A 24,154-nucleotide genomic window follows, 5' to 3' on the forward strand; every position below is an offset into this window, starting at 1 on the left:
GTTGTGACTGCCACTGCACCACAAAGCCGGCTGGGAGAAAAGGGGCCGGTGACAGTGGCCCGGGAAGGTTGCCCAGGACAAGTGCACTGCAGACGGGGGGACAGTCCATGTCCGTTCTGTCCACAGGCGTCTGTAACACTTGTACCACACACCAGGCTCTGGACCCTGCTCTGAGAGCACCGGGGTGCGGGGAGTAGACCTGTCACAGAGCTGCCGGCCTCTGCAGGAAGACCAGCTCCCAAGTGGTTCTGACACTGTGTTCCAGAGCCTGAGGGACATGGTAGGGGCAATTGGCCAGATTGCAGTGGGAATCAGGGAGTGCTTCCTGGAGGAGGAGGTACAGGCTGAGTTGAAGCCCATCAGAAGTTAACCAGCTAAAGAACCAGGAACAACAATCCATGCAAAGACCATGAAGTGCGAGGATGTGAGGAACCATAGGAGATTCACAGTGGCCAGGTCCAAAGGCGACTCCCGCTGCCACCAGCTGGACACCCTCAAAAGTGACTTTGCCTCTCTGAAATCCTCCTAACAGTGGTCACAGTTGGTAGTTACAACCACAACTCTGGAGCCCGACCGTCTGGCATCAAATCCCAATTTGGATATGTATTTGCTGTGTGATTTGAGGGAGGTTACTTAACCTCTCTGTGCTTTGGTTTCCCCAGTGTGAACCAGGGATGATGGTAGCACCTTCCACATAGGGTCCCTGTGCCGGTTCAAGGACGTCATTCCTGTTAAACGCATGGAGCAGCGTCTAGTAATGAAGTCGGTGCTCACTGACTCTTCCTGTTGTCACAGCAGTTGTCTTCTCCAGGGACTGGAGATAATGCCTGGGCAGGGCCTGGCCGGGAATCCAGCTCTGGAGGTCCTACACACGTTCCAGTGCTGTTGTCATCGTGGTTGTCCTTCATCCAGGAAAAACATTTTGTCCCAGACGTCACGGGCAAATGCTTCCTTGGGAGGCCAGTGCTTTCAAGGACCCATGAGAGTCACTTGTGCAGGGCATGTCCCAGGTTCCAGGCAAGACAGCAAACCTTTCCTGGGGGCCTCTTTGTGCTGGAGCTTCAGATAGGGGCTCAGAGGGACCTCTGTCTTGTCCCTGCCCCTGGGGGGCCCTGGCCACAGTCTGGAGACCCCAAAAGCAATGTCCATATCAATTCCCCAGGACCCGTGACTACGACCTTATGTGGAAAAAGGGTCTTTGCAGTTGACATTCATCTGAGGATCTTGACATGAGCTTCATGCTGGGTCATCCAGGGGGCCCTGGATGAGATGTGTCCTATAAGAATCAGAAGAGACACACAGACACAGGGACAGGCCACGTGCAGACGGAGCAGGGACTGGGGTGATGCAGCACAGCCCAGAAATGTGGGGCCACCAGGGGCTGGAAGAAGCGGGCAGGAGCCTCTTCTGGAGCTTTCAGAGAGAGCTCAGCCCTGCCCACACCTTGATGTCAGCATTCTGGCTTCCAGAGCTATGAGAACAAATTCTGTTGTTTCAGTCACCAAGTGTGTGGCAATTGTTTCTTGCTGCCCAAGAAACCAGCCCAGCCATGAAGAGGGCCATTGTGTGGCCCCATCAGTCCTGGGAGCTGATGCTGGGCTGACCAGGTCAGCCCTGGGGGGCACAGCCCATGTCTGTGTCCCTCTGGGACATGAGGGATCCCTATTGCTTACTGAGGAGTGTTTTCATGGAGACCAGTCGGGATATAAAACAGTGATTACCGGATAAAGCACACCCTTGTTGAGTGCCCTTAGGACGTCCTGTGCCCTTATGAAGTCGGGGAGGCATCTGGACCCAGATGCCGCCCCAGGTGATGCCCCAGGTGAGCAGGAGCCAGACTGCGGCCACCTTGTGTGAGAGAAGGGCTGTCACCCAGGAGGGCCGCAAAGCATCCTCTGTGGAGATGAGGGCCGGTGTCCCCACCCCCCAAGCAGCCTCCAACACAGATGACACATCGCAGAGGGCAGTGGGGCTGCTTACCAGCAGATAGGAGGCTTACCCAGGATCACCCAGCCCGCTGTAACTGCAGGGTCCTTCAAAGTGGAAGGGGGCGCAGGAGAGGGGCACAGCGAGACCTTACAGAAGACTGCTGGCCTCCAGCCAAGAGCGTGGGTGCTGCTGAGAGCTGGAAAAGCTGGGAAACAGATTCTCCCCCGGGGCGTCCAGAAAGAACCCGCCCTGCCCACACCTGGGTGCCAGCCCAGTGGGGCCGTGTCGTGACCTCCAGAACTGTCATGTAATAAATTGGTGTTTAAGCTACTTGGTCTGTGTTCGTCTGTGGCAGCAGCCAAAGAACCGTGGGCACCACTCCCTCTGTCTCTTCATTCCGGCGTCACCGACAGTGTACTTCCCATGTGACAGGCACTCAGCAGCCTGTGTATCAAGGACAGGAAGGGCACGGACCTCCTGGGGCTGTGGGAGATGAACGAGCCGGCCCTTTGGAAGCTGCCTCGTGCCAACCACAGAAAAGGCCCTTTGTAACCGTGTGTTACTGTCGTAACCCTAGTGCATCCTTGGCTATGGACCGTGGGCACATTCCGAAACTGTCTGAGCCTCGTTTTCTCAGGTTCCTTGTGGGAAGCGGTGACATGCCACACAGAGAGAGGCAAAACCTGCTTCGGGCACACAGCAGGCTCCAGGACCTCAGGCCACACTGGTGGGTCTCACTGCCTGGGTCTGAGGGCGCCGTGCCTAGGGCACTTGCAGGAAAGGCCGTCCCTGTGTGAGCAGGAGGTTGAACTGTAGGGAGTTGCTGCTATGTGACCACTAGTAACCGACCATGGGATGGGTTTGGGTCACTGCCATGGGCCCCTCAGGAAGCCTTGAGAAGGGGGTCAAGCCTGACCCTGAGGGAGGAAGGCAAAATGAGCCCCGTCCAGGGCAGGTGGGGTAAGCAAGGACCCCCGTCTTTGCCTCTGGGCATTTTTGTCTGGGGTTGAGCTGAAGGGGTCTCAGAGGACAGCTCAGAGGAGGTTCCATTGGTCAGGGCCCTGCGAGTCCACGGGGAGGGGGGCAAGGGGTTAGGGGCTCTGAACCAGGAGCTCAGCCCCAAGACGGTGTCACCGTAATGCTCGCTGACAGCCAGTGTCTGTATCTGGGAGGTCAGCTGTGTCATGAAACGCACCCAGGCTTTGGGCTCAGGCAGAGCAGCTTCCGGTCAGGCTTCACCAGTCTTGGATCTTTGTCCCCTAAGCCCCGCTCGCCTTCAGCGTCAGCCTTAGCTCTGGGGCTGTCGTCCGGGGTGAGACAGGCCAGGGGCACGGAGCCCTTAGCAGGGGCGCGCACTGTGGCCATCTGGCCACCAGAGGGCCCCAGACACGTTCTTACGATTCTTCTTGTATTTGTCCCAGGTCCGTGGGGTGAAAGGAGTCTTCTTGGCAAACCAAAAAGTCGATGGGAAGGTGGTGACCCTTATCACCTACAACAAGGGCCGCGACTGGGGTCACCTGCGGCCACCCAGTGTGGACATGAATGGAAAACCCACCAACTGTAAGCCTGTAAGTGCCTCTGCTCGCGTCACACACCTTCTGTGGGGTGGCTGCAGACATTGCTGAAGGAGCCAGAAGGTTAGAGACAGGGCTGTCTGAGCAGGGTCGTTTGAGACGGGGGCCACGATTCCCCTGGGCACGGCAGAGAGGGGCACGGGCAACCCTTTGAGGCCAGAGAGGGGGTGTATCAGTTAGCTCTTGCCACAACATTGATGGGTAACAAACCAGCCCAAAACAACAGTCACTGTTCTCTGGGCTCGGCTGGGCACTCTGCTCACACATCAGGGTGGGGGCATGTCTGCCACCCAAGAACGTGGGTGCCCAGGCACTCTGTCAGAGCAGTAGCAGAGCTGCAGGAGGGTGGGCAGACTCCGACAAGCACGTGACGAGCTGCGTGTCACATCTCTTAAATGCTACTGGCCGGCATCAGGACCAGGGAATACACTCAGCCTGTGGAACTGGGGGCCAGGCGACCGCCCAGATGTCACGAACTCCAGGCCCTCCCTGCTATGGCAGGCGCGCCCTTCTTCATGAACGGGAGTGTTAGCGGCCCAGCATCTTGGCTGCCTTGGGGGTGGGGAGTGCTGGGTTTCCCTGGGACCCTGGCATGGGCACCAGGATATCGGGGTGGCATGCAGACCCGTGCTGTGAGGGTGGAAAGGCAGAGGCCAAAAGGGCCCTGGCCTAAGATAGCAGCCAGGGAGCGGCAGCTGTGAGGGAGGAAGAGGCTGGATGGACCACACGTGTCTGCTCGACCTCCAGTGGGACCCCATCCTTGCCCCCCCAAGGAGCTCCCCACCACAGGCACCCCTGGCCCTTCCCCATTGGGGGCCACTCGGAGTCGGGGAAGGGTCCAGAGTGGAGCCGCACCGTGTGACCTTGGCCAAGGCACTCAGGACCACCGAGAATAGTTGAAAGAGGAAGGAAGATGGTAAAAGGCCCCATGCACTGTGGTAAGGATGAAATGAAACATTACTGAATGCCCAGCACAGACACTGGCACAGAGTGAGCAGGCCAGGCCGAACAAGTCCCTTCCTTTGGGACTGCCCCCTTCCCATGCTGTTCCGTAGCCTGCAATGCCCTTTCCTTCTCCTTCCAGCAAACTCCTACTGATCCCTGAAAACCCTGCCCGGATATCCCCTCCACTGAGAAGACTTCACTGCGCTTGCAAACAGATATGCTGTGGGGATGCCTGAACCCACCCACCGCTCTGCCTCTCTGTTCAGAGAATAGCAGCGCTTGTTTTTCAGGGCCCCGGGGCATTGTGCAGAAATGACCCAGGCAGATCAGGGCCTGCTGCTGCCCAGGTGGGGCTCTGGGGAGCTTAAAGCCTGCGATTAAAGCCTGGCTAGGAGTCCGTTACCCGCTGTGTGCGGTCCTGGTTGCAGGGGGGGTGGGGTGCAAGGGGGACCAGCGTGCCCACTCACCGGGGTTTCCCTTCTGACTGTGCCCTTCACCCAGCCACACACCCTGCAATGAGCGAGGCAGACGACACTTGAGGGTCTAGTTCTCACCGTAAAAGGGGTTCCTGCTAATTGCAGAATATTTGGAAAAAACAGAAATGTATAAAAGGAGAGGTGAGGTGCGGCAATCAGTATATCACCCAGAAATAACCGTACTCAGGTACTTTTCTTTACCAACGTTTAGCTCATCTGCACGTTAAAAGGTGGTAATTGGGATCCTGACACATCTGTGATTTCCCTTTCTTCTCTATTTTCTCTTAACTCTGGATCACAAATATTTTCCTGAGCCGTTGGAACAGCTCTCTGCCTGGGAGATTTCCTTCCTGTGATTCAGAAAGTAGAGAACTTTTAGAACAGATGAGTGATGAGCTCAGATCTGTTTTCGGATGATGAATTGTACTTGGAAGATGGTTTGAATCTGTTTACATCTTCAGAATGAAAGCCCATTCGTTTTGCAGCCCACGGTAACTTCTCAGCGCCAGGAAGTGGGGTCTCAGGTCTCCTCACTCACAAGGCAGGTGGTGTGGCCTCCATCCATCTGTGTCTCTCATGTTGTGGGGCACACTTCTTTAGAGCACCAGTCGCTCCCCCATGCAGAGGGGCCGAGAGGCGGGGCTTGGGGCAGAGTGGGCTCCCGTGGCACCAGCGGACCTTTGGGGCTTTGGGGTGTCCCGCCCTGGCCTGCAGTGTCCCAGGGGCCCCCTCCATCTCTGACAGCACACACTTAGGGTGCCCTGGCTCTGCAGGCATGCCGCCCCGTCACATCTGCAGGTGGCCTCCAGGTCTGCCTGGTCTGCCCTTCTCTTCATTGGTTCTGCCAAGACTCAGCTGGGAGGGCGTTTGTGGGGCCTGTCTCAAGTTGTCAGACGCCAGCAGAGCACCCCCACCCCCCGCAGCTTCAGGACCAGCTGGAAGACACTTGTGTGGCCCTCTGCCGCCCCAAAGGGGACCGCAGCTCTTCCTGCATCTGCCAGTGCCCTGTGGGCCACAGCTGACCACAGGGAACCCTGAGGAGTGTTTGGCCTCTGGCTCAAACAAGTGCCTAGCTGCGGGGCCCTCCCCAGTGGGCTGGGCTTGGGGCAGCCAGTTTCTGTGAGGCAGCGCCTCTGATTTGCTCTGCTCACTGTACACAGTGACGCTCTGTGCACAGGCCGTCAGGGGATGAGGGAAAGGCTGTTCGGAGCTCGGGCCACTCCCGGCCCCACCTGGCCCACCAGGAAACCTGGGCCACCAAAGCAGGGCTGTACTACCACCTTCTCTGCCAGGAGCCTGCCAGTGGGGGCCCAAGTGCCATGCACCCGGCGAGGCTGCTTTTTCTCCTGGCTTAGAGCTCCCTTCTGCAGCTGGCAGCTGGCCCTGCCACAGAGGTCACAGGGCTGTCCCTGCCCTGGGCACCCCTCCCCATCATGGTCTGGTCGCTGGGTGGGCAGGGGCAGAGGACTTAATGGTCTCACCAAAGATATTAACTCGGATATTTAGCAGATATTGACTGCTTTTCGATCAGGAGAAATCAGGAGACATCCAGAAGGAGTGATGTCTTATCCGGCAGTTTCCCTGGGGTGGGTTTGCCCCCTTCAATCCGGGTGTTCCTGGAGGGGGTGGGGCGGGCTGCTTCCGGTGACTCAGTGACCAGGCTCCCGCTCAGGGTCCTGCCATCTGTCTCTGGTCTGTCCTGGGAGGGTCTCCAGCTCCTCACACCTACTTCACAGAGCCCTCAGCAGGGGGTGGGGCCTTCCTCCTGCTGAATTTGCCGTCTTCTGTTTCAGTTCTGCTTATTACGGCTTTGTTGAGATATCACTCATATAGCATACAATTCACCCATTGAAAGTGTGCAATTCAGTGGTTTTTAGTACGTTCACAGAGTTGTGCAAACACCACCACAGCCCACGTAGAGCATTTTCATCACCACAAGAAGCCCTGTCCCCTTTATCCATCACCCCGCCATCTCCCCATCTCCCCATCCCACCCCCAGGCCCTGGCAACCACTCAGCTACCGTCCATAGATTTCCCTACTCTGCACATTTCACATGAATGGTGCGACTGACACATTGTCAAAACCCCCATGCAGACAAACGAAGCGCGTCTCCAACTGGGTCGGGCTGGGGCTTCCACATGGTGCTTGGGATGGTCTGACCCCGATCACTATCCAATTTCTGTAACAGTTTTATTTTTAACTCAGGATGCTCTATCTAAAATGCACTCCGTTCATGAACCAGAAGAAAGTACTCCTGTAGAAACATGAGATGAGGAGAAAGGACGCCGAGCCGATAGATTTCAGTGGAGGGTATAACACAGTAATGACAATGGGAACTGTCCTCGCTTTTCTCCCCACCCCCCTGCGAGGAGTGGGTGACAGGCACCTCTGTCTCCATTTCACAAATGAGGAAACTGAGGCCCAAATTTTCCCATAAAACTAGTGGTACCTCCTAAGTTCAAATTTGGACCTCTGGGTGCTCAGTTCTGTGGTATTTCTAAACTGGAGGTTTTTGTCAGAAAAAAATGAGAGAGAGGGCCAAGGAAATCATTACTTTTCTTATCATTAAGCAGTGAGGCAGCACCTTGTTCAGGGGAGGGCTGGAACCCAACTTTCTCCCCAGTGGCTGTGTTAATCCAGTATTGCTGTGAAGTACAGGTTATTGCCCCATTTCACAGGGGAAGAAACTGAGACTCAGAAACACTGAGCACTTTTCCCAGAGTCACACAGCATCAAGAGGGGTCTAAGGATTCAAAGCCCTACCTTTTCCACGACCCCACCCTGCCCACACTCGGGGCCGGAGGAACCCCTGGATTGGGGAGCCCAGAAGGCTGACTGCACAGTTGTTACCCCAGAACACCCTTTGACATCCATGGGCATGTGGGGGTCTTGGCGGCCCTCCTGCTCCCCTGGGGTGGGGGTGGGGGCGAGAACTCCTACGTGATCAACGTGGCTCAGCCAGCCAGACCCCAGACCCTGCCTCTCAGGTTTCAGGAGGAAGGAGAGAAGAAACAGGGTCTCTGGAGCCTTCCCTCTCCTGCGGCCGGTGTGGGCAGCCCCTGGCTGATGGCTGGCGGATCTCTGGTGCCCTGGAGCCAGCTGTGCAGAGACCTTGGGCCTTGTCCAGTGTCCCATGGTTTTGTAGTCTATCGTGAATGTGACAGAGGGGTGCAGGCAAGATTGTGACCTTGGGCCACCAAGGACTAGGGGAGGCCCAGGACACATCCTTCCCTGCTTGTGTGTTCTCCTGGACCCCCTATCCCACACTGGGGGAGCTGGGGTACAGGCAGCTCAGGAGGAGACAGGAGGATCTGGCCCTGCCAAGTGTCAGACTCGTGTTCCTCATTCTGGGAGGCTGCTGGCCCACTCTGGCCCTGCAGGGACAGACACCGTCGGGGCTCAGAGCATGGACAGTGGACCAGTGGCCTTGGTTATGGTCCCGGCCCCTCCATTGCCCTTGGGTAGATTGCTGAAGTGCTCTCTGCCTCCGTTTCCCCATTGCTGAAACAGGGATGACACTCAGTTCATAGAAAATAAAAAGTATCCATGTTAAAAGTGCAAATGTTGAGAGCGGTCAGTGACACGCGCCTTGTAAAGTGCTTGCTCAGTGCTGGCCCAGAGGCAGCCGTCAGCGTGAGTGCTGTTGAAACTCTTACTACAACCTGCGTTTCTGACACTCCAGCCAGAGCACCAGCTGGGGCTGCCGTCCAGGGGATGCTCGTGAGGAAAGCGGACTCCAGCACGCCCACCTTACCTCTGCCTCTCACAGGGTGCGCCGGGCTCGCCCCACGGCTATTCCCTGAGCCCAGGCTCCTGTGGTCACATCCAAGGCCCCCAGGAAAGTTTCTGGGGGGACGGGTGGATGTGAGCGTGGGCCGTGCAGACTCCAGGAGTCGTAGTCCGTGGGCCAGCACTGCATGTTGGGGCCACCCTTGGAGAAGGCCTCATCCACGAGCAGTCACTTCACGCAGACCTGACAGCCTTCACCTTGCGGTCGGCCCCTGGACTTCTTCCCACCCTCCATCTGCTTCTAGGTGCTCCTGGCCCTGCCTTCCCGCCCCCAAAGCCACAGGGGTAGATCTGGCCTCAGTCCTACCTTTCTTTCCCAGGGACACTTCTCCCCCCAAGTGCTGACACAGCTCCCTTTCTTCTCCCTGCAGCCGGATTGTCACCTTCACCTCCACCTGCGCTGGGCAGACAACCCCTACGTGTCGGGCACTGTGCACACCAAGGACACCGCCCCGGGCCTCATCATGGGCGCAGGTAGGAGATGCATCACGGGGTGGCAGGCACCGCCGTGCATCAGGGGAGCTCTGTGATCCTGGGTAAGACTTGATGACCATGGGCCTGGGTCACGGCGTGTACACTGGGGGACAGTGGCATCGTCAGGGAGCTCAGCTCTTGTGGAAAACCCTAGGCATGTGATACATTGGCTCAATGGGAAGGAGAAGGTGGATGGATGGATGATGGTGGATGATGGTGGATGGATGGATAGATTATGGTGGATGGATGGATGGATGGATGACGAGTGGATGGATGGGTAGATAAACTAATGAAGGATGGATGGATGGATGAATGGAGGGATGGATGGATGGATGGATGATGAATGATGGTAGATGCATGCATGCGTTGGTGCTTGGTCAGACCTCAGAAGAGAAGACAGGCACACACACCCTCGGCTACTCTGCTTGGAACCCACGTTGGCTCATCTATTTGAGGACAGTCCATCTCTTTTGGAATTTTCCAATGACAGTTAAATTGACTCTGGGTAAGATATTCCTGAGAGTGCTACATAAATAAGGCACCGACAACACGTGGTGTACAGGTGGCTCCAGGCGAGAGTCCAGAACGGCTTCAGTGTCCTCACCCCAAGTCCCCGTCTTCCTGGGGCTCGGACACCTGTCCCTGCCAGGACCACAGGGCACAGAAGAGCCCAGCCAAACCCAGTTCATCGGACTATCCCGTTACTCAAGGCCCTTCTAGGAGGCTGTTTACACCAGGCTGGGTTCGGCTCTGGAAGCCAGCGTGACTTCTGGAGCTGTGCTCTCCTGGGTGGGCCCTGTTTGTTCTGTGGGAGCCCCCTGGGGCTCAGTTTACTCATATGTAAGCTGGGTGTGGTTCTTCCCACTTTGCCCCCCTCCCTCCAGGCTTAAGTCTGAGCCCAGTCAGTGGCCTTCAAGGCTAGTGACCACCAGCCAGCAGGTTCAGGGAGTGAAATGACCACGAGAGAGGAGTCACCTGGGCACCCGGCCAGTTTGGTGCCCACTCACCATCCTCTAAAATCCACTGAACAGATTTTTCATGAGCACCTACTACCCCACGCTGCCCTGGACCCACCTCTGGCCCCCTGCACCAGGCCCCCAGGGAGCTGTCGCCAATGCAAACCCAGCAGAGTCCTGCCCCAGGTCAAGCCCGGCAGGGCTGCCATGACCCCGGGCTGGCTCAGCTGACCCGTGTCCCCTAGTCTATTCCCAGCCACCACTCCACACTTCTTCCTCTTGAACGACACTTGTCACCTGTGGGTCCCCTGGAGCGCCAAGCTCTGCCTGCACCTGGGTCTCTGGAGCTGCCTGAAGCTGGCTTTCAGGGCGAGGTTAATCCTTTACTGCTCAGACTAGGACCAGGGCCCACACACAGTGGTGACCGCAGGCCTGTCATTATCAGACGACTGCAGACAGGGCACGCCATGGGGTGGCTATGCTGGTGGGAGGTGTACCAGGCACACGCGCCTCTGTTTGGGGACTTGTCTGGGAGCTGGCTGAGCCTAAGAGCAAGCTTTTCTCCTGGACCAGGTAACCTGGGCTCACAGCTGGTGGAATATAAGGAAGAAATGTACATCACGTCAGACTGTGGGCACACGTGGCGGCAGGTAAGGTGGCAGAGAGGGGCCTGGCATCCAGCCCGTGCCCGTTCGGCCGAGACTTCTGGGAGATGTGTGACCCCCGCCCCCCACAGCCATTCTGAGTCACATTTCTTCGTCTTCCCAGCCTGAGTGGCTGGACACACAGCTCCCTTTAGCAGACGTTACATCGCTGTCTGAACAGCAAGGCCAGGCTGGCTGGCCCAATCCACCAGCCGGTCTTCTGATGGTCACTGCTGGGGGATTCCAGACCTCACACACACTTCCACACGGTCAGACACAGCAATGACCGTGAACGTGAAGCAAAGGGAGAACACGCCAGGCACAGGGGTGCAGGTGCCGTCCCCAGGAAGCACATGGGCTCAGAGGCTGGGCTGAGCACTTCTGGGAGCCCAGAGCCCAGGAAGTGGGGAACAGAGACAACCTTGGGGCTCCTGGCAGGGGCGGCTGCTGGGCGGACGGCAGACATGGAAGAGAGACAATATGAGGGAAGACCAGGTTTGGTGGGCCACGGTGAGTCTGGGTTGGGCACCGGGAGAGAGGGAGAAAGAGAAGGAGACAGCGGTCATGCAGCAAACGGTCCCCACCGCCGGGGTTCGACCCTGCGAGGGTCCTCTGTGCTGTGCATGGCACCCGCGTGGAGCTCGCTACTTCTTTCCAGCAGAAAAAGGCCTGTTTGGTCTACCAGCCTCGTGGAGTGACAGTTTCCACTTTAAACACTTAAGAAAGTACATTAAACTTCTGTGTGTCTCCCCCTCCTGTCAATGTAAGAAGCTCAGTTTCCAGGCCCCTTATTTGCACGCCCGAGTACCCAGTTACAGTTTCTCTCCCGGGCAGCCCTCTGGACAGATATGTTATCCCCAAAGGACCAGGATTGCCTGAAGCCTTGGTTTGGGGTCCTGACGTTATTTAATAACACGCGAGAAACAAGGAATTTTGAAAAGGGCAAAAGAGATTTATGGTGTTATAATATTTCTATTTCACAAAACTCGTGAAGCATGTCTAAATTTTCTTAAAGGTCACCATCTGTCCGTTTATGGGAGAAACCCCCCTTATTAGATTAAATATTCTGAGGTCAGACAGGAGCAGTCGGAGTTTCACAGAAACGGATGGTTAGGTTTGCACAGTGGCCACTTTTGTCGGCCACTTGCTCAGATTTCAAACGTGGGAATGTCAATTAAATGGGAGAATGTCTGTTCAAGTGCTGAGTGTGGGGCCTGGCTTTGGGGGTGCCTGCTCCCTTCCCAAGTGATGGGGGATGTGGAGTGGGGGGCTCCTGTGTCTGGGAAAGGAGAGGAGGGGCACCCGTGTGTGCAGGTCGGGGAGGGAGAGCTGCTGGAGCTGGTTTGGGAGTTTACTTTGTGTGTGTGTGGGGGGGAGCAGAGGACAGGGGGTGAGGAGAGCAGGGGAGACAAGATGACCTGGTGAGCTCAGGCCAGATTGTCACGGATGTAATGAGACGTGTCGAGCGCACTCTCGGAATATGAATTACAAATGACAGCGTGTGTGCTGATCATGGATGTAATATTTTCAAAATAGGAGTTCCCTGGGGTGATCAAAGAAACAAAATAGCCAGAAAGCATTCCAGGAGCCCCTCCAGAGCTCAGGGGGTGGGGAGGCAGGCAGGGGAGAGGGAGGGTGGGGGACCGCCGCCCCTGGGCCCTGCTCCCTGGGGGCTGATCAGGGCACAGACCACCACAGCAATGGATGTCAGAGTCCCTGCGATCCCGCGGCCAGACTTGGGGAGCCCTGGCGCCCCCTTTTCCAGAGTCCCAGGCTAATGCTGGGGTGGGGTCTCCTGGGATGGCTGGGAGGTGCCCTGTATTCCTGGTGGGCTGGGGAAATGCCCCCCTGCCTGTCTTTGAGGCAGGAGGGTGGCAGGGTCCCTGGGAGGGAAGTCCTGCCCGGGAACTATCAGGCTGTGAGAACCCGCTTTGGCTTTCCATTCACGCAGCACACCCTGCCGCTCAGCAGCCCCGTCTCCTGCGGGAGGCCCCAAAAGGCGGCGGAGTGGGCTCCCAGGGGGGCAATGAACGAGGGTTCCTCCTGCACACAAATTCAAAGGCATCGGAGCCAGCGCCGCGGTGTAGACAGACGTATTCGCTGCCACGTGCCTCTTACACAGCACAACCGGACCCAGCATGGTTTCCGCCACTGCCTGGCAAGGGGGCCCAGCTTATCCTTGAATATTCCCCAAGACGGGGAGCTCCCTCTTTCCTGGAGGAGACACCGTCTGCTTCAGAATTCAGTTCCCCCCAGCGCCCAAGGAAGCTTCTGAAAGGGAAATCTGCTCACATCACTCCCTGATTAAACTTGGGGTGTCTCGCCGTCAGCTGATACTCGTGCCCAAGCTGCACATCTCCTGGGGCCCCTCCACCTGCCCCGCAGCCCCGCTCCAGCAAGCACTTCTTGGCCTGGACACACTGCTCTCTAACCGCCAGGCCTCTGCACACACTGTCCCCACCTTGTCCCCCCTAAGACGAACCCAAATGCCACTTGCACTGTGACCCCTCCCAGTGATTCAGGTCTAGAGTTTAGAATTTGATATCATTCATCCCAAAAACACGTCTGGGACCCTCAGCTGTGCCAGAACCAGAACTCAGCAGGCAGAGAGGACAGAGTCCGTGGGCCCCCTCATTTCTGGTGTCAGAGTAGGCGAGTCACTGTGTGCAGCTGGTCTACATCCCTGGGGGTGTCTCCCCGAGCTGTGAATTCCTGGGGGCCAGACTTTCTGTTCTCGCTCTAGAACACTGGGTCTGTTGAATAGGTAGAAGGAAGGGGAGGAGAATTGTGAACATTTCTTCTTCATGGTAACCTAAAACTTGCAGGCCATCACCTCCCTCATCCAGGAAACTCTGTCTCTATTAATGCAGCCTCAGGCAACATGCATATCCCTAGCGCCTTCCTGAGTTAACGGTTAGGACAGAGAATACCAGGCACAACCACTCCTCTGGTCCCCTGCAGCTGTGGCAATGGCTGCAGTAGGAGTGAGCACCATGTGTGTATCTGGGGAGAACTCCAGTAAGTGCCCTGGTACCAGGGAGGGCTTCCTGGAGGAGGCAGCACGTGAGCTGAGTCTTAACGCCAAACAAGGGTTTGCTTTTACTGATACTGTGTCTCCTAATCACTTTTCCAAATTCCATCCCTTCTGTCTCATCTTCGTGTTCTTGGCCTTTTTGGTGCATGAGTTTTTCACGAAGAGAGCACCACCTGCAGTGTTTATTTGCACTTTCCCTTCTCACGTCTAGACCAGTGATCCGTTCATCCCACATGTACTAAGCCTGGGGGCTGTGGCTTGGCATGGGGATGGCTTGGGGACACGGGGAGCCCTCAGACCAGCCCTGACTCAGGGAGCTGGCCTCTGCTGACGCCCCCAGCTTGCATGTTGACAGTTCTGCCCCCAGCGAGCGACCCCCAAGCCTGAACAATGTCCGACCCTTCTCAGGGTGCCGTCCACTTCCCTGCAGGTATTCGAGGAGGAGCACCACATCCTGTACCTGGACCATGGCGGCGTGATTGTGGCCATCAAGGACACCTCCATCCCCTTGAAGATCCTCAAGTAACGGCAGGCCCAGCGCTGGGGTGTGGGGCCAGCAGGGCTCTTCCTCTCCACCTGGGGGGCCCACAGCACGTTCCCCAGAATGGCCACCCTGGGGGGCCCCAGGACAACAGCATTGAACCCTAGCAGCTCAGCCCACAACCCCAGTAGTTGCTCAGGGTCGGGCAGGGGGAGATAAGGAAACGGGAAATGACAATGGCGCATGGCCGGGTGAGCCAGGGCGAGGCCTGGGGCCCAGAGGAGGCCCCACCCCAGGCTGAGGGAGCAAGGAGGCCTTCCCAGAAGAGGTGACTTTTAAGCATGAACAGGAATTAGTTAAGTGGAAGAGGCAGGACCAACCAAGGAGGCCAGCAGCCTGTGCCCAGGGGAGAGCGGGTTGGGCCTCAGCTTCAGACATCTGAAGGCCACAGTGGGGAAGTGAGGGCAGGTGTGAACTCCGGATCCGGAAGGCAGAGCGTGGGGGAGGTGGGGGGGGGGGACTGTCAGGAAGCCAGTATCACTTTAATCCGAAAAAGAGCTTTCTGCACTGTGAGCTGGCAGCACTGCCATATGCTGCTGCCACTGGCCGGGCAGCCCCTAGGCCGGGCTCAGGCTCTGGGAGGGACTGAGCTGGATCTTTCCAAGGCCCAGATGATTGCCAGCAGTGGGTACCCAGGCGACATACGCAGGACTCCTTGGCTGCAGTGTTGTTAAGCAGATATGGACGCCATTTGGTGTTGGCAGGTGGCCGTTCTGGCCCCCAGGAGAAAGTGACGTCGGGGGCTGGTTGGGGCCCGGATGCTGGGCTAGCCCTGGGGACAGCCGCTGCTCCCCTCCCCCCCCAGCCGCCTGTTCTCCCAGCTGCCTCAGCTGGATGGCACTGGTCCCTGGGCACGGGCAGGGCTGGGTCCAGCGGGGCAGCCAGTTCTGGACACAGGAAGTGTCCCCACATGCCCTGCAGTGGTGACATCCCTTCTCTCGGCAGGTTCAGCGTAGACGAGGGTCTCTCCTGGAGCACACACAACTTCACAAGCACCTCTGTGTTTGTGGACGGGCTGCTGAGTGAGCCGGGGGAGGAGACGCTGGTCATGACGTGAGTCTGCGAAAGGGGGGCAGGTGGGTCGGAGCTGACCCCCCCCAGCAGGCCTCGGCGGAGGGCCGGCTGGGCCCTTGCTGCCCTGGGCACTCCCTCATCTTCACACCTGCCTGCCTCCTCGTCTCACTGTGCACTGTTTCCGCTCACGCCCAGCCCCTGGGAAGTCCACGTTCAAGGACAACCATTACCTGCCCATATCCACTGGCTGTTGGGGGCTGGCTCTGGGCCATCACTCCATTCGTCCCCTTTGAGTGACTATTATTATTATTGGCTGTTGGTACCTGTAAAGGACTTGTAGGCACGTTGCCCAGTGAGGACCCGAGACCAGTGCAGGGCAGAGGCAGGCTGCCAGCCCAGCTCTGTGAGCCCAGCCCCGCCACCTGGCCCCGGGGCAGGCTGCCGTCCGAGGCTGTAGCAAGTGGCCGTTTAGTCCCAGGGCGGCCCTGCCAGGACAGTGGCGGTATCGCTGGGCCACAGTGCAGGCGGGAACTGAGGGCTGTGGGGCAGCAGTTTGGACCATGGGGACGCGGGGACGGGGCCCAAATAAGGCAGTTTCCCCCCTTCATGTCCCCTCCCCAGCATCTTCGGCCACATCAGCTTCCGCTCCGACTGGGAGCTGGTCAAGGTGGACTTCCGGCCCTCGTTCACCAGGCCGTGCAGCGAGGAGGACTACAGCTCCTGGGACCTCACCAACCTGCAGGTGGGCCAGGCCGCAGGCCCAGCGGCCCCATCAGAGCCCCTCCTCCTCCCAGAAGTCTTCCCAGAACTCTGACCATCTTTAGACATCTGGACCTGGGGATTTTCTAGCCCCTTCTTGGTGCTTGGCTGCTCTGGGCTGTCACACTCAGGGGACACGGGTTCCCAGGCCCCAACCCAATTGTGGAGTCAGGTGTGCTTGAGGTCAGATCGTAGGACGGTAACACGGCACATGTATCCTGTATGACCTAACATCCACCCGTAGTCCCAACACAAATGTTTCTACACTAAGGGGAATAAACAAGGACCAGAGATGCCCTCTTGTCGCAGTCCAGGGCAGGCTGTGCTCCGAGGTGTGATGGGGGAGGTCGGGATTGCAGAATGGGGGGCTATGGAATTGCTGGGGGACCCTGCACCTGTTGCTCCCACAGCGTCTGTTTCAGGGAGCAGGGGTGGGGCCTGTTCTGATCACGGGCTGAGGACCTACTGTGTGTCCACACGAGCCCTCAACGCCGTGGCTCGTCCCAGCACCTGCATGGGGCCTGGCACCCCTGGGGCCTGAGGAATTTAAAGGGGGCCCCGTTCCCAGCAGCCCTGTGACCTCTCAGGCCCAGATGGAACTTGTACCCGCAGAGCTCAATGAGTTCTCGTGGGCGGCGAGGGGAGGGAGGCTGCCCCAGCCTGGCCTCAGGCACATGGCTTCGCCTCTGGGGCCTCAGTTTCCCCATCTGTGAAAGGGGACAAACCCCTGCCCAATGCTGCCGCTGCAGGGTGACCGCTGCCTCATGGGCCAGCAGAGGAGCTTCCGGAAGAGGAAGCCCACGTCGTCGTGCGTGAAGGGGAGGAGCTTCACGTCGGCACTCAAGTCCCGCGTGTGCGAGTGCCGGGCCTCGGACTTTCTCTGGTGAGGGTCTGGGTCCCGCTGCTCCAGCTGCCTGGGTGGCCTCACGACGTGGTGCGGGCCATGCAGGGAGCAGGCAGAGGCCGCCCGGCCTTCTCTGTCCTCGTCTGTCACCCTCCGTCCGTTCCACCTCATTCTGTGCGTTAAAACCAGGTCACTACGTCCAGCCCCCACTCAGGGAAGGAGCCTTAATGAATTCCTGGGCGTATTTTTTTAAAGCACCACGGGTGGCCTGTTCCCAAGTGGGAGGAAAAACTAGGACTAGCTGAGGGCATCTGGGGGGGAAGCTGTGCCCCCCCAATCCCTTCTCGGTCCAGGGACCCTGCTGAAAGCCGGGGTCCACTTGCCTGCCCTGTGGGGCCCAGTGGCCACAGGAGAATGTCCGAGTTCCAGAGCTTGGCCGAGGCCTCCGGCCCCTGGCCTGCCTCCCCAGCCGTCCTTCACTCCTTGCCATCCTGCTGCCCCTTACGTTCCGGCCACCTCCACCTGCATTTCTCTGCACCAGCGTTGACAGGGCTGGTCCCCCTGCAGTGCCCCTTCCCTCCCTTCCCCTGGCTGTCTCCTGTTCTTCCTTTGAGATTTAGCTCACCGCCTCCAGGCAGCCCTCCAGGACACACAAGCTGGGCTCAGTGCTCTTGTACGTTCCCAGAATCCCCTTTGCATCCGTTCTCACCTGGAACATAAGCGTAGGCTTTCAGGCCTGTCTCCCCATCTGAGACAGGGCCATGTGGATTTGCCTCTGTGCCCCCCACAAACGGGTGCACAGTAGGCCTTCTCAGTGAGGCCCCCACCCCAGGCTGGCTCCTGACCCCTGTTCTTCCCTCCTCACAGTGACTACGGATTTGAGCGCTCCCCCTCCTCGGAGTCCGATGCCAACAAGTGCTTTGCCAACTTCTGGTTTAACCCCCTGTCTCCCCCAGACGACTGTGTCCTGGGCCAGACGTACGCCAACAGCCTCGGGTGAGTGCACAGGCCGCCTCGTGTAGCTGCAGGGACAGAGCCGTGATGCCCCCCAGCTGCCTGCCCACCTGAGGCCCACAGCTCCCCACACGGAGTCCGGGCTAAACACATCCTGTTTGTGGGAGCTGCTGAGTCACCCAGGCACTGACCCTGAGCCCATGTGGGCCAGCATCAGGGAGACATGTACCTTGAGCTGGCTCTGCACACAGAACAACAGGCAGAGAAGGTCCGAGGTGTCTCATAGCTCGTCGTGCTGGAAGAGCTGAGCCCACCCGGCACTAAACACTCCTCACCTGGTCCTTCTGAGTCCCTGCTCTGCCAGGACCCTTCCCCGTTTACCAGCACTGAGTGAGGCAGCCCTGAGCTGGGCCGGAGGTGCTCACACTCCCTTTAGGGCTCAGCTTGAACGGTACTTCCTCCAGGAAGCCTTCCCTGACCACCCGCCCCGGGCCCTGAGCTTACCTCTGTCTTAGCCCGCGTCCCGTTACTGTCATCACTCACCCAGTTCTCCTCACGCGGAACTGTGAGCTCTGTGACACACAGTAGGTTTTCTTTCAGTGTGTGGTGTGAGGAACACAAGCTGTGTGTGAGGGTGAAGTGCTCAGCAGGTGTGAGCAATTACGGCCCTTCTCCTCCACCAGAGGCTGTGTGTTGTTTATAAAGGATTAGTGTCATATAAAAACGTTCCGTAAGAAAAACTGTGAACCTGCGGTGTCAGGAGGCCCCAAACGTGCTGCTGCACCTAAAAAATCCCCTCTTCCCTCTGAGGAAGTGTTGAAAGGGAGAAAAAAGGCCTAGAGGCTTTTCAGAAAAGCCCCAATACTGCCCCTGGGGAAGGGGCGAGGCAGAGCCTGAGGAGGCAGGAAGCAGGAGCAGAATTTGCAGGCTTGGACCTCAGCGGCATGAAGCCCATCCTCCACCTGTCCATTTCTCCTCCATCCGTCTGCCCACCCATCTGTCCGTCATGCATTCACCCACCCATCCACCCACCAATCCATCATTCATTTATCCATCTGTTCTTCCATCTACATCTATCATCCACCTATCCATCCATCCAATCATCCATCTGTTCATTAATTCCTCCACTCACCCCTCATTCATTCATCCTTCCCTCCCTCCCTCCCTCCCTCCCTCCCTCCCTCCCTCCCTCCCTCCCTCCCTCCCTCCGTCCCTCCCTCAGGCAGCCACAGCAGCCACTCCAGTGTACCCACCAGGGCTTGGCAAACAGGGACTCTTGTCTGAGTGTCAGAACCAGGACCCAAAGGGCAAAGGGTTTCATTCCAAACCATCTACACGCTCTGGGCACCAAAGTGCTGCCGCTGGGTGGCCCTTAGAGAGTGTATTTTATTGCAGAGCAATCAAAGTGTCTTTGCCTGATAACCTTGCGAATGTTCATTCAGTGGCTGAATTGTACGGGCGGGAGCCGGCAGGAGCGGGCACCAGGCTCGGGGGCGGGCAGGCCCAGGCACTTTGGCCATGACGCTAGTCTCCCGGGCACACAGTCCCACTGTAGCCTCAGGGGCTTCCCACGTGGCCAGTCAGGTGCGACCCACGCAGTAGTTTCCCTGTGGTCTCCTAACAGGCTTACCTGCGCCCATTGGGTTCTGCCCACCAGACCCTCCTCCACCCATCCCTCCCTGCTCCCCACCCATCACAGGACCTTTGCACGCGCTGGTCCCCCGCCCGGGATGCTCCTTTATCTCCTGATCTCAGCTGAAAGCCCCTCTCTCGGGGACCAGGTGCCTGGTACCGCCCCCTCCCAGCGCTTGTCAGGGTCATGATTTTCCGTTGATGTGGGGAAGGTTTGAGGAGGCTTCCCTCCCCCACTAGACAGTCCGCTCTGCAAGGGCAGGGGCTGTGTGCGGTCACCCCGCACCCAGCACCTGGCACGTAATACATGCTCAGTCCGTGGGTGTCACATGAGTGAGTTGATGAGCCAGGTACTGCCGAGTCCAGCTGTCTCAAGGTGATAGGGAAACAGCCCCCGGGAGACGGCAGCAAGACCAGGGCTGAACCCCAGCCCGTCTTGGGTGCTCTGCCCTCCCGGAACATATTTCTCAGCAAGGCCACGGAATTCAGACTGGCTCCCTCAGTGACAATACCAACGGCTGCTATTATTATCATCGTCATTATTGTCACTACTCTTATCAAAGTAACATGATCAGACCAAGGAGACATTTGTTGGTGCCTGAAGCAGATCCTGCCATTTCTGGTCATTCATCCCCTTCTCTGAGCTTCAGTTTTCTCATCTCTAAAATGGGGTGGGATGGCAGTCAGGTTGCGATGGAAGGAGGACAGGAGTTGGTGAATGAGGTCTTAAGCCACGAGCCATCCTGGGTGACAAGCGCGTCTTTGGGCCGCAGGGCCCATCCCACCCTGCCCGTCTGTGCAGACCTTAACCCTGACCCTGACCCCTCCCCCATCACAGGTACCGGAAGGTGGTGTCCAACATGTGCAAGGGTGGCGTGGACCTGCGGCAGGGCCCGGCACAGCTGCAGTGCCCGCTGACGCCGCCCCGGGGCCTGCAGGTCAGTATCCTGGGCGAGGCGGTGGCCGTGCGGCCCGGCGAGGACGTCCTGTTCGTGGTGCGACAGGAGCAGGTGAGTGGCGCCGCCTCATGGTGGTTCAGAGCTTTGAACCTTTGGACCAGTGTTTTCCACGCTGCGGGAGGTGACAGTGGGCAGGAAATCCCTTTCTGGGTCCAGAACAGCATAGAAAAAAACGACACAGAATAACACAGAGGAGAGAAGAGCAGAACGTGAGGGAAACGGTCAGAGTGCAGCCAACATGGGCAAAGGGAAGCGTGAAGGGGGGTGTGCTCGGCCGTGTGGATGGCCCCTCAGTGCTGCACGTGGCCGTGGGCTTTTGCTAAACCTCCAAGGATATTCATGTAGTCACTTTGGAATCTTAAGAAAAGCAGACAGTTAAAAAACAAACTATGCGTTATAATCCCACAGTCAAAAATAAATCCTGAAGGTAAGTAGGTAGGTAGGTGGTAGATAGACAGATATATACAGGGGGCGCCAAAAAATGTATACACATTTTAAGACAGGAAAAAAGTAGATTAAAATTGTACTACTGACTACATCCCAATAACAGAAGACGCATACCGCACGTGTGTATACGTTTTTTTGGCACCCCTGCTATACATAAATTTCTTCCCACTCTCCTAGCCTTTCCTTTTTCAGTACAATGTTATGTTTTCTTCTGATTTTAAAAATTATGTATGTTCATTATAGAACATTTAAAAAACACAAAAAAATATCAAGAATGTAAATATCACCAAAACTCCTGTTCCCCCAAGATAACAACAGTTAATTTTTGTATTTCCTTCTAGTCTTTTTAAATTAATATGTAGCATGCTTATTTTTCTGATTATAGAAGTTACAAGTGCTCGTTGTAGAACATTCAAAAAACAGAAAATCTGAAAACCAATAAACATGCAGGAAATTCAAAATGACAGAACCACACAAAGGAGAAGTCAAAGCTGCCTGTTCCCACCTGGGGAGAGATCCCGGGCTCCGGGCTCCCCTAGATTTACGGGGTGCTGCTGGGCAATCGCAGATGTCTGTTAAAATACAGTGCCAAGGGGTGGCCAGGTGAGGATCACAAGGCCTTTGGTGTCAGAAAGCAGGGACTCTGGTCTCGTGCAAACAGGGAAACTGAGGCCAAAAGGACACAGAGCTGCACCTGGGCACTGGTGTGTTGGCACCTTATGCACACTGCCTCCTTCATGCCCACCTCCCCGAGGGCTCCTGTCACCTGTTTGGTAGCTGGGAAACTGAGGTTCCATCCGACAAGGGCAGTCTCTCATCCAAGGCCACACAGTGACAAGTGACAGATAGCATTGGGTTCCAGGCCTGGGGATTCGGGGTGGACAGCACCTGGTCACGGGCCCCAGACCTGAGCCCGGCCTGGGACAGGCTCTGCTCCCACCTGCCCCTGGGCCCACTGCTGATGGATCTGGCTCTGAGAGTCCCACTCTGAGCCTTAGGTGGCCCTGGGGTGGGGGTGGGGCACCTCTGCTCGTAGCATCGTCTTGGGGTGACAGGGAGATGAAGTCCCCTACCCGCCCTGGGGTCCCCTAGACCCTCCGAGTGGACCCAGCTGCTGCTGCTGAGTTCCAGGTCAGATTTCCAGGAAAAGATGGTCGTATGCTGCCCCCTAGAGCCTGGAATCTCGGCCACTCAGTTGCATCTGGATTCTCTGAATTGGAGCCAAGATGGGACAAGTCTGTCAGCCCCGCTGCAGGAGGACACTTGATTGCAGCAGCATGGGGCTGAGGTTGGCCCGGAGGTGAGGGGGGGCGACCCAAAGATGGTCTTAGAAGAGAGCGGTCTCTCAGTGCCCCCTGCTGTCTGGAAGGGGCTGCTGGCTTCCTCACCTAAGCCTGGGAGCGCGGGCTTGCGGGTGTGTACACACACGCGTGCGCTCACAGGCACTGACTCATGTATATTCACATACCCATAAACACACATGCTCACAGGCACATCTTTACACTGACACGCTCAGTCACACATACACACATACCCTCACACCTAGGCCAAGCTGGATGTGGAAATAGCCCTGGATCTAGGAGGGCCCAAGTTCTGTAAATACCTAAGAATTAAAAATCAGGTCTGATAGAAAACTCAGAAATAGACCCACACACATAACGCCCAGCTGATTTTGCCCCAGGAGCAGAAGCATCTTGGGAGGGAAGCTGGTCTTCAGCAAACAAACATCCAGTAAAAATGAACCTCGACCAGAACCCTCATCTGTTACCAAGTCAACTCAAAATGAATCACAGACTGAAATGCAAAATGGAAAACTAGAAATTCGTCAGAAAAGAGATAGGAGAAAATATTTGGGATCCAGGGCTGGGCCAAGAGTGCTTCGAGTTGACGTCCAAAGCACCATCCAAAAAGGCAGCTGGTACCTTGGACCTCATCAGCGTTAGATGCTTTTGCTCCGGGAAAGACCCTGTCAGGAAGATGAGAAGGCCAACAGGGCAAACACTTACCATGGACCAGTGCCCAGGGTGTGTAAAGAACTCTGAGAACTCGACACTAAGAAACAAGCCAATTAGAAAATGGGCAAAAGACATGAAGGGACATTTCACTGAAGAGAAGGCACAGATGAGACGTGAGTACGTGAAACTGTCCAATATCATTAGCCATGGGGGAAATGCAAATGACACTACACGGCTCCTAGAATGGCGGAAATAAAACAGCAGTGACAATACCAAACGCTGGTGAGGACGTGCAGACACTGGAGTCCTCATGTATGGCTGGTGGGAATATAAGATGGAACAACCGCTCTGGAGAACAGTTTGGCAGTTGTTGAAAAACAACCAAACATGCAGCTACCACCGGGCTCAGCAGTGGCCCTCGTGGGCATCTGTGCAGAGAGATAGGATTCCGTTCACACAGACCCTGGGCACGACGTTCATAGCAGCTTCATTCCTAACAGCCAGAAAGTGGCAGCACCCACACGTCCTCCCGTGGAGGGGTGAATGGAGGAACACTGGGCCATCCGTACATGGAATCCTGCTCTGCAATGGCAAGGGACAGGTGATGGGGACACGCCACAGCCTGAGTGAATGTCCAGAGAATGATGCTGATGGGGAAAGCTGATTCCCAAAGTTCGTATAGTGTATGATTCCATTTATTGGACATTCTCGAGATAATAAGATTATAGAAATGGAGAACAGATTCGTGGTTGCTGGGAGTCAGGGATGTGATGGGGGCAGGGCGTGACCGTTTTGCGAGATGTCAGTTCTGGAGGAAACTGGGTACAGGTGACGCGAGGTCTGTCTTAGTCCTTACAATTACGTATGAATTAACAATTGTCTCAGAATAAAATGTTTACATTGTTTAAAGTGCTCAGTAAGAAGCAAACACACCCAAACAGATCTGCATGAAACGCACCAAGGTGTTCACGGTGGATGTTACGGTGACGTTACAGTTTGTCCTTTTATCTCCTTCTCTTTCCCTTTGTGTTTTCTATTTTTATACATTGAGACTATACTACTTTCCTGGTTAGGAAAAAGTGACAAGTTATTTTAACCAAGTGAAATGTTTAAATAGTTAAATGTGCATCAGTCTAGCCACTCGCAGGCAGAAACATGGGGTTCCCAGAGGTGGGTGTGCCACCTGGCAACTCAAAGCCACAGGTCGTGGCTCCAGTCAGATGCCTT

At 56.7% G+C, this 24,154-nt stretch overlaps 1 protein-coding gene across 3 annotated transcripts in view; it reads left to right on the top strand.

Annotated features, from left to right (window-relative positions):
* The window catches only part of SORCS2 (sortilin related VPS10 domain containing receptor 2), a 426,038-nt gene that overhangs the window by 385,947 nt on the left and 15,937 nt on the right, over window positions 1–24,154 (top strand). For all 3 annotated transcript variants that reach the window (XM_088793080.1, XM_019748208.3, XM_074320821.2), the window contains 9 exons: window positions 3,351–3,497; window positions 9,086–9,188; window positions 10,718–10,794; window positions 14,253–14,344; window positions 15,309–15,416; window positions 15,999–16,119; window positions 16,886–17,019; window positions 17,848–17,976; window positions 20,405–20,576. In XM_088793080.1, the coding sequence (XP_088649206.1) occupies window positions 3,351–3,497; window positions 9,086–9,188; window positions 10,718–10,794; window positions 14,253–14,344; window positions 15,309–15,416; window positions 15,999–16,119; window positions 16,886–17,019; window positions 17,848–17,976; window positions 20,405–20,576 (1,083 nt within the window). The remainder of the gene's footprint in view (window positions 1–3,350; window positions 3,498–9,085; window positions 9,189–10,717; window positions 10,795–14,252; window positions 14,345–15,308; window positions 15,417–15,998; window positions 16,120–16,885; window positions 17,020–17,847; window positions 17,977–20,404; window positions 20,577–24,154) is intronic.

This window comes from Rhinolophus sinicus, chromosome 1 (genome assembly GCF_057876585.1).
Source record: "Rhinolophus sinicus isolate RSI-liver-muscle chromosome 1, RSI-T2T, whole genome shotgun sequence".
In the NCBI taxonomy this organism is placed as follows: domain Eukaryota; kingdom Metazoa; phylum Chordata; class Mammalia; order Chiroptera; family Rhinolophidae; genus Rhinolophus; species Rhinolophus sinicus.